The 12,996-nt window shown below is 50.1% G+C and overlaps 1 protein-coding gene across 1 annotated transcript in view; it reads left to right on the forward strand.

The window, feature by feature from the left end:
* Window positions 1–12,996, forward strand: part of CADPS (calcium dependent secretion activator) — a 203,395-nt gene that overhangs the window by 69,759 nt on the left and 120,640 nt on the right. The window contains exons 4-6 of the mRNA XM_035546629.2: window positions 1,163–1,243; window positions 5,189–5,425; window positions 7,491–7,612. Of these exons, the coding sequence (XP_035402522.1) occupies window positions 1,163–1,243; window positions 5,189–5,425; window positions 7,491–7,612 (440 nt within the window). The remainder of the gene's footprint in view (window positions 1–1,162; window positions 1,244–5,188; window positions 5,426–7,490; window positions 7,613–12,996) is intronic.

A 12,996-nucleotide genomic window follows, 5' to 3' on the forward strand; every position in this document is an offset into this window, starting at 1 on the left:
TTCGTGGGGGCTGACCTTGGGTCTGGGAGTGGCCTGTCTCCTCCAGAAGGAGCCAGCAAGCAGCGCTTGGTTTGGGAGCCAGCCCTCCCTCGTGGAGTCGTGGTTTGCAAGAAGAGGTGAACCAAATCGGTGAGGTTTCGCACCAAGCTGAGCGTGGTTTTACAGCTCCCGGGTGGAGCAGTGCCATGACTGCCCTGCTGCCAGCTGCTGCTGTACTTTTCTAGCCCTGTGCTGTGGCCAAAATGACCCTGAAAGGGGTCTAGAGACTGCTTGGAGTGGAAAGCCGCTATAAAATTGCTGCTTCATTACAACAGCTCTCGTCTTCTTTGGGGTCTGGTTTTGATTTTGTGCATTTTTGTTGTTCTGTAATTTATGTCTGTGCATTCCCACTAAAAATAACGTACCTATCAGCGAGTCCTACCAGTGGCAAGCTGCTTGCCGCAGTCAACTGTGCCTTACCCGTGTGCTGCAATTGCCAGCTTAGCGGGCAGAAACAACTTCTTGCCCTCAGAGGACATCTCAGGGCCAGGCAGATGCCAAACACCAAACCACGGGGCTGTGTGCGGCGTTGCAAAGGTCTCTGCTGAAGGCTGGGTGCATGAATCAGCTGCTGGCGCGTGGCTGTAGCAACGGGGAGGAAAGGGGAAAGAAGACAAGCAAATGCTGTTCATTTCATGCTCAGTTTTTTCTGGCTGTTTCTGTCTTTTTCTGGATGCTAGGCGGGGGCAGGAGGGGGTCCGGTTGTTGTGGTGTGTCCTGTCCCCAGGGGCTGCAGCTGCCCCAGCACCAGGGCATCGCTGCTGAGTCGCTGCGAGACTGCTCCTCGGTCCCGATTCCTAGCCAGAGTACTTTATCACAGTTGCTTCGTGTAATCCGTAGTAAGAAAGGGAAGAAATGAGGGGAATTAACCTTGAAGAAGAAAAAAAGGTAAGTCCTCACCCGGGTAGGCTGGGGGCTTCCTGGCTGAAGGGCTGGTCTCGTGGTCGAGGGCTTCCACCCCTCGGTCACCACTGCGTAATTCCCAGCTCTGGTGAACCAGCTCACAGGGGGCACCTCGAGGCATTCACAGCACCACAAGTAACGGGAGACACTGAGCAGCTCCTGAAGGTGCTGCATGGGTTGACTTTTTAACCTTGATTTGTTTTTTGTTGTTTTTGTACAGCTGGACAACCCGGACGAGCAAGCGGCACAGATCAGACGCGAGTTAGATGGGCGTCTTCAAATGGCAGAGCAAATTGCCAAGGTAAAATAAAAAATCTTCTCTATTAACGAGCATACAAGTCATCTGTTGTTAGTTTCCAGGTCCTGTCGTTCCCTTACATGTTTCTTTTCCCAATAGTCACCAGTTCAATATGAGCATTTCCTTAACCGTAAAGAAAGAACAATTGCAGATGCTGCTGTTCTGTGACTTTGCCGGAATGTCCCTGATGAGCTGGGCCGGTTCAGGTGTCTGCAAAATGTTTAGGTGCCTGATGAGTCCTCAGCAGTGGGGAAGAAAACGTCCTTAACTGCGGCAGCTAGATCTGCAAGTGCACATCTGAGCCCTGTTTGTCGAATTTGTATGCTGAGCAACACGGATGGTGATGGCATGCAACGGGAAGCCAGGAACTGCACTACAGGGGTTTGTGCTGTTCAGTGGGCTGCTGGGAGCCACAGTCCCCTGCCTGCAGGTAGATACTGCCTCACGCCAGGTTTGCTGTCCCAGAGGTGTGCATGTTTCGCATGAGAACATTCAGGCCAGCATTGCCCCCCTATGGGCATCACTGCCACCTAGAGCAGCAGACGGGGGAGCTCCAAACAGTTTTTGTAACCAAGCACTCAGCAAAACTGCCCAGGGACCCTTCTGTAAGGAGACATCCCCCTTGTAGCAAATTGCACCCTCACATGGCGCAGATTTACCTGGCCTCCGATAGACCACATGCAGAGAGAAATCCTGGATCCTGTTGACATCAGCATGGCCAAGATTTTATCCTCGCCTCTAATCAGATGCTCTGAGTCACAGATAAAGCCCTAATGGGGCTGAAGACGTTGGGAGTGATCTATCTGGCTTCTTGATAATTGAGAAACTATTCCCAGAAGGAAAGCAAAAAAGGTCTAACCCAGGCTGGGGACCTGCTTTCCAGCAGGCAGCCTCCCTGCACAGTCTGTGAGGAGCTGAGCCCAAGTGCTGAGGCTTTTATGGGCAAAGTAATATCAGAGCTGTTTGCGACCTCACTGAAATCACCGAGTGTAAAAAGCACAGCGCATTCATTTACGGCCAGGTGTTAGCAAGGATGCCCGTGGCACCTGCTTGCTCACTCCCCACTGACACTTAGAGAGCTGCTGGGGAGGCGGGTTCTGGTTTTCCCCACCTCACTGATAAATGCAGCAAGGCAGCCAAATGATGGCACGGCAAAGAAGCAAAGTAACTGCAGCTCCTTTCCTTTGTTCGGCACTTGGCCCCCTGCCATTTTATTTTCAAGAAAATCTACAGGATTTTTTATTTGCAGTGAAATGTAAAGCCCCCGCGTGGTGCACTACTGCTCTGATTCTGAGACGGGCGGACAGGCACCGGGTGCCAAAATGAGATCTCCTGATTTTGTTGTTTGATTTTCTCTTTATGGCATGTGGGACGACAGTACGTATGGTTCAGCAGCAGCCAGCAAGGGCTGCAGCTTCGTGAATTATTTCTGCAAACAAGGATTTGCCATTTCCACTCTCCCCCAAGGATGCTGAGAACAAACCATGCCACTGCTGGCCTTGCGAGAGGCAGTCACGAGAAAGTCCTGAACACAACCTGACATTTCCCAGTGCAGAACTCAACCTTCAAAATACAGCGGTGCCGCCTGGGGGGAGGTTTGAGGTAAACACAGCCTACCTCTCATCCACTTGGCAGGTATTGGTATTTATTCTCATTCACATTGCTGCTGCGGGCCCTCTCTCCCGAATGTCAGATCCCGCCAGCACCTGCCTACGAGAATCCTTGTTCTTTCAGACCCACGGACGCTGCCTTTCAGAGGCATCCAAATGACCTTTGAGTCCTTCTCTGTATCCTCCTCCCTGGGCCGGGCAGCTTTCTTTCTAGCAAAGGGTAGGCTCTCAGTTCGGTTCTGCGAAAGGACAGCATTTGCAATTTTATCTCCACTTCACAGCTTTTACTGCAGGTTTGCTGCACGGGGAGACTTGCAGGGCTCCCTGAACCGACACTGAGGTGGCCCACACACACGTGCGCACACACACACACACACACACACACACAGCCGTGAGCCTGAGAGCTTGAGGATCGTGCCCGAAGCTAAGCAGATGTTGTAAAGCTGAATCCGGACGGGCTTTTCACTCTGCGTGTTGTACTGTTCCAGTAGCTAAACGGAAGCAGACTTGCAGCTGACAGCTCAGTGATGCCAAGGACGAGGTTCCTTTTTCTCTGCAGCCTCCTGTGCGCCACTGTCCTGTGGTGCCTTTCCCACCCAGCCACCTGGCCTCAAGGGCAAGAAGGAGCACATGTTGGGGCAACTAAATGAGGCCTTGTGATGGCACCTGAGCAATATGTCCATCTGTGGCTGGGCCCACTCTGCTGCAGCCTGCTGGACTGGTTATTCCTTGCACTATCTTAACTCTTTCACCCACAGTCGTCCCCATTTCTGGGCCTCTCCCTTCTCCAAGTACGTGTAGAGGTGACTGACGTTCTTTTTTTGCCTTTGTCTGCATCCCTTGATCATACCTTCTTCCAGACTTCCCTCAGCTCCACCCCTGGTTAGCTGCGTAACTTGGTACCACCCCTGCATCTCTGCATCTCCCTCATCAGACCCAATCCCCGGTGAACTGTTAGGCACCACTTCAAGCTACCCGGTTTTAGCCTCGGTACGAGAAGCTGCTGGTAGCACGCAGAGAAATGTCAGTCCTTGCTGCATTGGTGAAGAGGTTTGTGGGGGCTGTGCCAAAACCGGGTCCCTGGGGAGACCGGTAGCAGCAGGGTGAGAAAGCAATCATGTTCGAACATCATTGCTTCAGCAGTAGTCCTCAAAACCTAAACCAGTGGTGTGTTTGTTTTTTTTTTTCTTTTCCTAGAAGTGGCTTGCACCTTTTGTAATGCATATGCAGTAACACAGACCGATCAGGTAGTCTCTTACACAAGGTCTAATTTACATGAGAGAATTGCTTCCTGAGGTTGAGGCTTGAAGCGTGAGACTGTATTTTAACTGCTTGGTGGGAGTGCAGCCGTGAGTGGGGCTTCTAACGGGTAAGCTGCTGAGGGTTGATGCAAGGACCAGTGCCGTGGAGTATTTTTTTCAGCAGCCTTATGACAGTCTTGTGGAAAAAACGTGACCTTGTTTTCTTCTCTAGCATACACTTTACGAACTGCTTTTTTTATGAAATGCCACTGAGAAGATACTTTGCATGTCGCATCAAGTTCTGAGGCTGCAGATGCTGCTTCGCTGTCGTACACCTGGTGCAGTCTGTCGTCACCCGCTGCAAGGTGTTCAGAGCCTGGGGAGGCTCAGGGATGGGCAGACCTGTCAGATGGCATAGGGCTTAGACCAGTGCTCCTAATGGAGCTGGAGCACAGGAAGCAATTCAAAGCTGAGAACATGTTTTGAGGAACATCACATTTTGCTCTCAGTGTCAGCCTGGTTCTAATGTTTAAACATCCAGTGTAGTCCTATTAGTGACGTGTAGAGGGTGTTTTACCCCTCCTTGCAGTTGGGACTATGCCTTCCAGCCCACACATTGTCGATTTTGCCTTCTTAGGCTCCTCTCACCTCTAGAAAACCAATGGAACAACTGCTCAGAAAGGTTTTTACAAAGAGCTGGCGCATCTGAGAGACTGGGAAACAAGTCCCAGAACACCAGCACCCTTTGACTCGTTAGTAAATTGCTGTCGGTCACAAAGCCCAGCTGAGAAACCTGGGGTTTTCGTGATTGTGAATTAACTTATATGAAGGAGGCCACATGCAGACAGAAAAGAAATGAAATGCAAGTGCATGCAAGAAACAGTAAAGTTGGACAAGTACCAAGCAGTAATTCTTTGGGAAGCTAACAATAACGGTTCTGCGTTACACAGGGGGAAGCTGCAATTTGTCAGCTGGTTTGTGGGCGTTCCCTGCCCGCAGACCTCTCTGCAGATGCTCCTGGGGGATTGTCCCAGTGCAGCAAGTGGTTGCTGCTCGTCACCACAACTCATTCTCTTGCTTCTGTTTTTGAATCCAAGGAGCGCAAGTTTCCAAAGTTTGTGTCCAAAGAAATGGAGAACATGTACATCGAGGAGCTGAAGTCGTCCGTCAATCTCCTGATGGCAAACTTAGAGAGCATGCCTGTGTCTAAAGGAGGCTCCGAGTTCAAGCTGCAGAAGCTGAAACGTAGCCACAACACCTCAATAATTGACATGGGAGAAGAAAACGAGAACCAGCTTTCCAAGTCGGACGTGGTGTTGTCGTTCTCCCTGGAGGTAAGCTTTGTGCTGTCTCTGCTCCAGCAGACAGCGTGCAGAGCTGGGAATAAAAATCTCAGCAGCAAGCTTCTGCTGGGTTCAAGCATAACAGTTAGGTGGAGAGAGGTCAGTAGAAGTCTTATTCAGATCTCCATGAGGAACAGCTCCTCTCTGAGTTACCAGAAGCTTTGCCTGTGGTCAAGCACTATGTCCTTTCTGTTTTCTTACCATCTTGTTGGAAAAAACAGTGTAAGATAAACCATCTGGAATTTCCTATTGATGTACATCAGGTGGCTTGGAAATCTGTGTATTTAACCAGCCTCTTCTTAAGGCTTGATTCTGAGCGTACCCCAAAACCCATCTCCTGTATTGCCTCTGAAACCACCACAGTAATGCAAGGTTTGATCTGGACTCTAATTTTTATGTGCTCACACTTGCCTGGCTACTTCACAGTTTGTTTTCTGCAACACTAAGGGAACAAAACCAGACCTTCAGGCTGGCAAGTCTGCCTGCATAACATTACAGAGGTTCCTCATTGGCACGTCTAGTTCCCGATGTACTGAAACGCACTGTAAATGTCAGTGTTTAATTATTGCCACTTAGAGGTGTCACTTAATTTCTCTGCACGCCGTGCTTTCTCTTTGGAGAATTGTTAAAAATTGCTGGGCTTTGAATGCACCCAACAGATTGTGGGGAAGTGCTGGGCTTTGCTGGCTCGCTGTTTGCTTTGTGTCGAGCACTGAGTTCCTGCTTTCAGGGGTTTGTCCGTGCACCCAGGGGAAGGCAGGGTGCTGCAGGGACCCACGTTACATCCAAACAGGCTGTGTCAGCCCTGGAAGCCCTGCTGCTGCCGTGGCTCTTTTCAGCTGGGTTAATTGTTCTCTGCAAACATCTTGGTAGTCTAGGAAAGCCATTTACTCCATGGAGTCATCAGCGTTTCAGACACACCCATACAGAGTTGTTGACTGTCAATGAGTGGGTTTGTTACGTTGTCAAAACAACTATTAGGATGGGGTCAAAAATGTAGGATGCAGGGAAATCAGAAAATTCTATTTTTGTGTAGTTTCCTGTTTATTTCTCTCCCTAAGAAGTCTCTTGTTGTATATATTGTGCCAATGCAAAACTTATAATGCTGGTTGTCCAGATTCAGTTTAACTCGGTAGATGTCTGAAACCATCCCTATAATACTCAGCTCAGTCTCACTATAAATAGAGCTGTGAACCCAGAGACAGTGCCTTCAGTGGCAGCATCAAATAAAGCCTGACTTCTGAGTGTCTCCATAAGGAGGGAACGATCACAAAGCCCTAGACCTCTCTGTACGAAAAGCCTGTGCAGTGCGTATAGCCATACAAAAAGGGACTTGTCCTTGCAATGGGATGTCTGAAACACTTTGCTTCAGCAGAACCCCACCTGGTGGGAAGCAAGAGCTCAGTGAAGCACTGACTTCAGGAGCTGGCAGGTCTCTTCACTGCTCTGTGCACGAAACTCTTGCTGCAAGAGTTTTTGCTCATCAGAGGGTTGGTGGAGTTCTGTGTTCAAGAGAAGGGCTCCTCAGTGCCAGGGCACATCAGACGACCTGAGGAGAGGAGTTTTAAATCCTGTGTATGTATTTCATAGATAGCTGTAATAATGCATGAACAGCAACTCCCACAGTGTTTCCTGAAGAAATGTTTAAGGTACGTGGTTAACAAGGTTAACCACCTTTAAAGTAGAGAAGGTAATTTCCTGCAAGAACTTTGATGGCAATTTCTTAATCTTGAAAGTAGGCTTTTGGAACAGAGTGGATGGCTGTATGTTTCGGTGGTTTGTTTTTCTGGATTTCACGTATTAAGGCACCTTCAGGTGGTTCAGGACCATGTCTAGGAGGCCCATCTCCCAGTACAGCCTTGGGTACCCGAGGGCTTTATCAGGGCCATGTGCAGGCAGCAGGAGTCCTGCTGGTCTCCCTGGTGGCCATGGTCACCATCCTGCCCACCCGGCAGCACTTGGAGGACCCCAGCACTGGCCAACCCCTCGGGATCCGCAGCCAGAGCGGGGTCTGAAGGAGGCTGCTCCTCTTCCACCGCCTTTTTTTGCCCCGCAGGTCGTCATCATGGAGGTGCAGGGGCTGAAGTCGCTGGCCCCCAACCGTATCGTGTACTGCACCATGGAAGTGGAAGGTGGGGAGAAGCTGCAGACTGACCAGGCTGAAGCCTCGAAGCCGACGTAAGTCTCGTTTTGCCTTTTGCTCTCTCCACCATGCTCTTCTCAACCAAGTTACTGCTGCTTTGAGTAGCTACAGATAACTGGCTCCTGCCTGGTGAGGCCAGAGTGGTCTGTGAGAACTTGTGGTGAGGGCTTCCTTCTGCGGAGGAGAAACGCCTTCCACGTACACAGAGCATCACCCCGTGACTAAGAATGGCACATAAGCCCTGATTGAGAGGGGAAAAAAAAGTGTTAATGACAGGCTTATGTCTCCTTGTAGCCATAGAGACATAAATTTGTGCCTATACGTAAGTACTTTGCTAAATAGGGATGGAGTTAAGCAGCTGCTTAGATAAATGCTTGTCAGAGTGTCCATCTGAACTGGTGCCGTCAGGTGTGGGTACATAATCTCCTCCTCCCTGGCAGGGTTTTAGCAGTCCTACAAGGAAGGGGAACGGCTGGCGGAGACATGCTCTGGTAGCCCCAGCCAGAGGTGGGACAGAAGAGGAGGGGAAGGCTCCAAGTTGCTTGGTCAAAGCTTTATCTGAGGCCACGTTGCCTGGGTTCAGTTCAAGGGTAGAGTGTTGTTCTGTCCTCTTTGACTTGGACCCCAAATGCCCTGCTGCAGCCCAACACTTTGCTTTTCCTGTCTTCTCCAGTTGCATTAGACTGCTAGTGGTCATTAATCTTTGTTAGTTTGGAAGGAGAAGATCATGAACGGCTTATTTCCTTTCTGGTTTGGTAGATTAGTGACTTGCAGCACTCTCCACATGGATGTGAGACCATTTTCCTCTGGTTCACTGCAAAGATTTCACACCCTAATGAAATTCTCAGTGCACATCCTCACAGCGTATAACTCCTGGGGTGACATAACGCATCTTCCAGAGATGCCAAGTGGTGCAGCGGGGCTGCTGTTGGGATGTTCCCTCTCTGGTCCCATGTCCCATCTCCTCTGAGGGACAAGCCCTCAAGTGGCGTTTCCCCAGGAGCTTCCCAAGCTTGTGGGAGGAAAGCTGAGAACCGGCTGAACCTGCACAGTTGCATCATGTGCAAGTGCACGAGCGCTGCATGCGAATGGCTCGAGACCAGTGCTCTCAAGGAGGTGTCAGCTAACGTCTTCCATCAGCTGCTGTCCTCCCGCGGAGGCACAGAAAATGCTGACGCCTTGCACCCTGCACTGCACCGGCAGAATAGGAATCTGCTGTAAGCAATTTAAAAACAATATTCCCAATCAGGGGAAGTGCTGCAGCCTGCCTTACTTTTCAAAATGCTCTAAAATCTGCTTCGGAGAAGGAAGTAGGAGAGCTGTACATGGAAGAAAATTTCCATAAGAACCTGCAGTTGTCACTATTTTAGGTATTTTTATTGCTTCAGTAGGGGAAGTTGGGCTCTATTTAGGGGAAATTACTGTTACCCATATTGAATAGTGTACTTCCGCTGGGTTACGTGCACTTGTTTAGCCTGGTCTGCTCATTCTACTTTTGCTCAAAGGATCCGTCCTTACTTACTCAAGCCTTCTTGCTGTAAGCGATAGATCTGTATACACAAGTGTTGTTTGGAAAATAAGGGATGCAGGAGTGAGCTCTTTAATTGAATGGCTCTTCTTATCATAATGAAATGTACAGTGTCTGGGCAGAAAGCCATCAGCCCTGAGGAACACGCAGCCAACATACTATGGCGTGGTACAAGTTACGTAAGTGCATCACACTCATCCTCTCAGCGCTGGCTTCCCACAGAGGTGCGAGTCAGGTCTGAAGTCTTCTAGGTTGCCCCACACTTGGGCCAATATATAAGAAAAATCCTCGAAAGGGCTTGACGGTTCCATTCCTTGAAGGTTCTGGGACGTTTTACTTCCAAAATTAAAGGCCACCCAAGCCAAAAATTCTGGAAAAACCTTCCACGGAAACCAGAGACCATCACAGAAAACCTTGACTTTTTTCTTGTCTGCATCAGAAGTACGTGTCCTCTGCCAGACACAACAGCCCAGACGGGGAGCACCAAGGCCTCGTGAAAGCAATTTATTGCACTTACCTTCTCCTCTTCTGACAAGACGGAAAGAGAGAACGAACGAGATGTGACGCGTTTGTCATGTTGCTTAATACGTGACTTGGAGGCCCTCAGGTATTGCGGTGATGAGGCAGTGATAGAAGCAGCTCAGAAAAGTCCTTGGTGCATTTTGGAGCTGCGCTGTGTTGCAGGCTTGAGAAGTGTCTCTCAGATGCCAACGTCGCTCTCACTGAGGTCATTCACAGCACATCTGCTCGGGTACTTTTTGTTGTGAGAAAAACACCCATTGGTAAAGGAACTAGGTCAGCCAAAGCATGCTAAGGCTGCTCCCCAAAGTGTCCCCCAGACCTGAAGTTTTTGGGTGCTTTTGCACTGGGTGCTGCCGAGCAACCCTGGGGTATGTTGAGCCTCAGTGCTACGGAAGTGTGGGTGTTGTAGCAGGGAGGTTTACCCCTGTGTATCCTAACACTCCTGTATCTCAGAGGCTCTAAAAATAGAATTGCAGCTCTAAGTGTCTGCGGTCAGTGAAAAAGCTGAATGCAGTCCTGAAAACAGGCAGTGTTGTCTTAGGTTAAATTGTAGCTCTTCAAACTGCTCCAAATTCTGTTTTGCCATCATTCTGGAGGCTGTCTGAGGTACGGAAGACTAAATTTCTCATACTTACTCTCAAGGGAAAAAAAAAAGGAAAAAAAAAAAAAAAACACATTACATTTGAATAGCAAGATTCACTGGAAAACTTCCATTCTTTGTGACAACCCTATGTCCTAGGGAGCTGGAAAGGAGAGCATCGCAGGGCCGGGGAACCATGTCAGACATCTCCTTTTTGCTTAAGAGTGACTCCTGGAGTTGTTCCCTGTATTCCCCTGTGTGCTTGAAGTGCCAGCCCTCAGCTAAGACGCCCGGGCTGCAGACACTGGTGGCAGGGGCTGCTCTCCACCTCGCTGCTGGGCTCCATGCCTTGGGCTGGCACCCACACGCCTCGGGGAGAAAGACAATCTTCCAACCAGGGAAGGATTTCCAACAGCACCAGTCCAGCTCGTCTGCCATCCAGTTCTGTGAGAGATTTGCCTTTGCTGCTGCAAAACCAGCAGTTTTTAAGAATAAGATGTTCAAAAGCGTCGTAGTGCCTTTGGAGCTCGAATCGTGCTTGTGGATCTTGAAAGAGGCGGGGTGGGCAGCGAAGTGTACCAAGCAGTCAGATCGGCCGTGTGCGAGGGGTTTGGCTCTCGGGCTGGCATTAACTGCTTGTCCTTTTTTCCTTCTTAGACTCCACGTTGGATTCCCGACATTTTAAGCACAATCCCTTCATGTAAGGATTATCTGCCTCAGCACGGGTACTGAGGATGGCACAGTTCTAGAGAGAGCCAGACCTGAAATAGCAAAGGTTATTTCAGATCAGGCTTGCAGTGTATTATTAGTAGCGCTTTTAATAAGTTGTGTAAGAAAAAGCCTTTGTATTATGCCCTAACCCACAAATGCCTCTACATAATATCTGAAATCCCAGGCCAAGCAGCATTTTATTGCTTTTTGTGCTGGATCTTTATTCTTGCAGATATTGGAGGGTTTTACTTCCCTGCCTGTTATCTTGATGGCTGCCCTCTGCAAAGCCCAGAGGGTGAAGTGGCTCCTGCACATCTCCAGCAGCGATTTTAATGCCGCTGTTTCTGCGGGCGGAGAGCGAGGTGGCCGAGGGGCTGGGAACTGCACACAAGGTCCGCTGACAGCACCCCTGTCCTGCGGTCCCAGCGAGGCTGCTGGATATATTTAAACACTGACCTGTGCCCGTAGCAGTGCTCACGGGCTGGACCAGTGATTCATCTTACGGTACCGCAGTTCTCTGACGTGAGCAGAACGAAAGAAAACAGAGACCACAACAACAACAAGGTCCTACGTGCCTTGTAAATAAAGGCTGCGTGGTCACCTGGGCATACTTCAGCACAGAGATAAGTCACGTTCTCCCCATGTTTACAGTGGTGAAACTCAGGTGCACCTGCTTGGAACTCAGCTGAACTGTTTGGGTTAAAAGCAAAGTGGTTGGGGGAAACCTCTCTGTGCCTGTTGCGTGCCCAGGAGGGGGCTGAGGTGGGTGCTGCTCCCCTGGCTCTGGGACTGGTCTCATTTTGAGCTTAAATCTTCCTCCTTGCTGAGTGGCCTCTTCAGGACTAGTGCAAGAGCTGTGCTCAGAGCATGAGAAGCTTATTATTTTGTGTGGAGCTTAGTAAAGGGGTTGGACTCGGTGATCTTGGAGGTCTCTTCCAACCTAGATGATTCTGTAATTCTGTGTTTTGGAAGGAAAAAAGATCACTCTTCATTGCCTCGTGTTTATTTCATGCATTTTTCTTATGCATGTGCTGTGGGGCAGTGCTGGAGAGAGGACGCAGCTCTCAGCTGACTCCAAGTCTGCTCTTACATTTGTTCATCACAGCCAAGGGCTTGGGCCTCATTCCCTCTTCGGAAATTTACTCTTGATAAAACAATGTCTTTGGTAAATTTTTAAACCTCTCAATCTCTGTCCCCTTCCCTTCCCTCGGCTATTTTGTCAGGAGACAGGAGCCCTGCTTTACCTTTGTCCTTGCTCCCGATGCTGCTCCCCAATTTGCTTTCAGGGTGCCCTGATGGCTTGGCTGCTTATCTCTGCTGCAGGAAGCTGCCCTGCTTTGGGTCCCTACACCGAGCTGATCACTTGATCAATGTCTTAGCCTCAGCTCGGTGTGCAGCATCCAGCAGAGTTTGCTGTCTGATGGCGAGCAGGGGCAGGACCACAGCGCATCTCCCGCGGTGCCATTCGGTGCCGGTCCCCTTCTGGGAGATGGGCGCTGGGCAGCCAAGTGAGAAGTCCTGCGGGAAGGGAGGCTGCAGAGCAGGGATGCCCTCTCTCTGCAGTGGGGGAAAATTGGGGCTTTTGTTGCAGGAATCCCCTGCCTCAGGCCCCGCCGTTTGAAGGGAGGCTCAGTGGCTTTGCGTGGAGTAGGAGCGTGATAAGAGCATTGTGCTGCAGTCGGTGTTTTGTCGCCACGGCCAGCTGGGAGATGCTGTGAGCACTTCCCCGTGGTGAAATCAGAACGCTCCTTTCGAGATGAGCTCTCATGTATAAATGACAAATAAGCATTCTGTGCGCTGTAGAACAAATTTAACTCTGCTAAACTAAAGGGGTTTATACCAACGTGGGCAGGAGCAGAGCGGAGCCCCTAATTCCCGTTGTGTATCCCCCATGCAGTGGGTGGCTCTCAGACGGGTGCAGTCCTGCAGCCCAGGGGCTGTGCAGCTCGTGGCTTCGCTGCCTTGCTGCTGGGATGGCACGGCCAGGCAGGAGGATCAGCTGCTGAATGCTCGCCTGCATAACCCGTGTGCTCCCAGTCCATGCTACATCCACATCTATCGCGGTGTTGCAGAGGTAT

The sequence above is a fragment of the Cygnus atratus genome, chromosome 10 (assembly GCF_013377495.2).
Source record: "Cygnus atratus isolate AKBS03 ecotype Queensland, Australia chromosome 10, CAtr_DNAZoo_HiC_assembly, whole genome shotgun sequence".
Classification (NCBI taxonomy): Eukaryota; Metazoa; Chordata; class Aves; order Anseriformes; family Anatidae; genus Cygnus; species Cygnus atratus.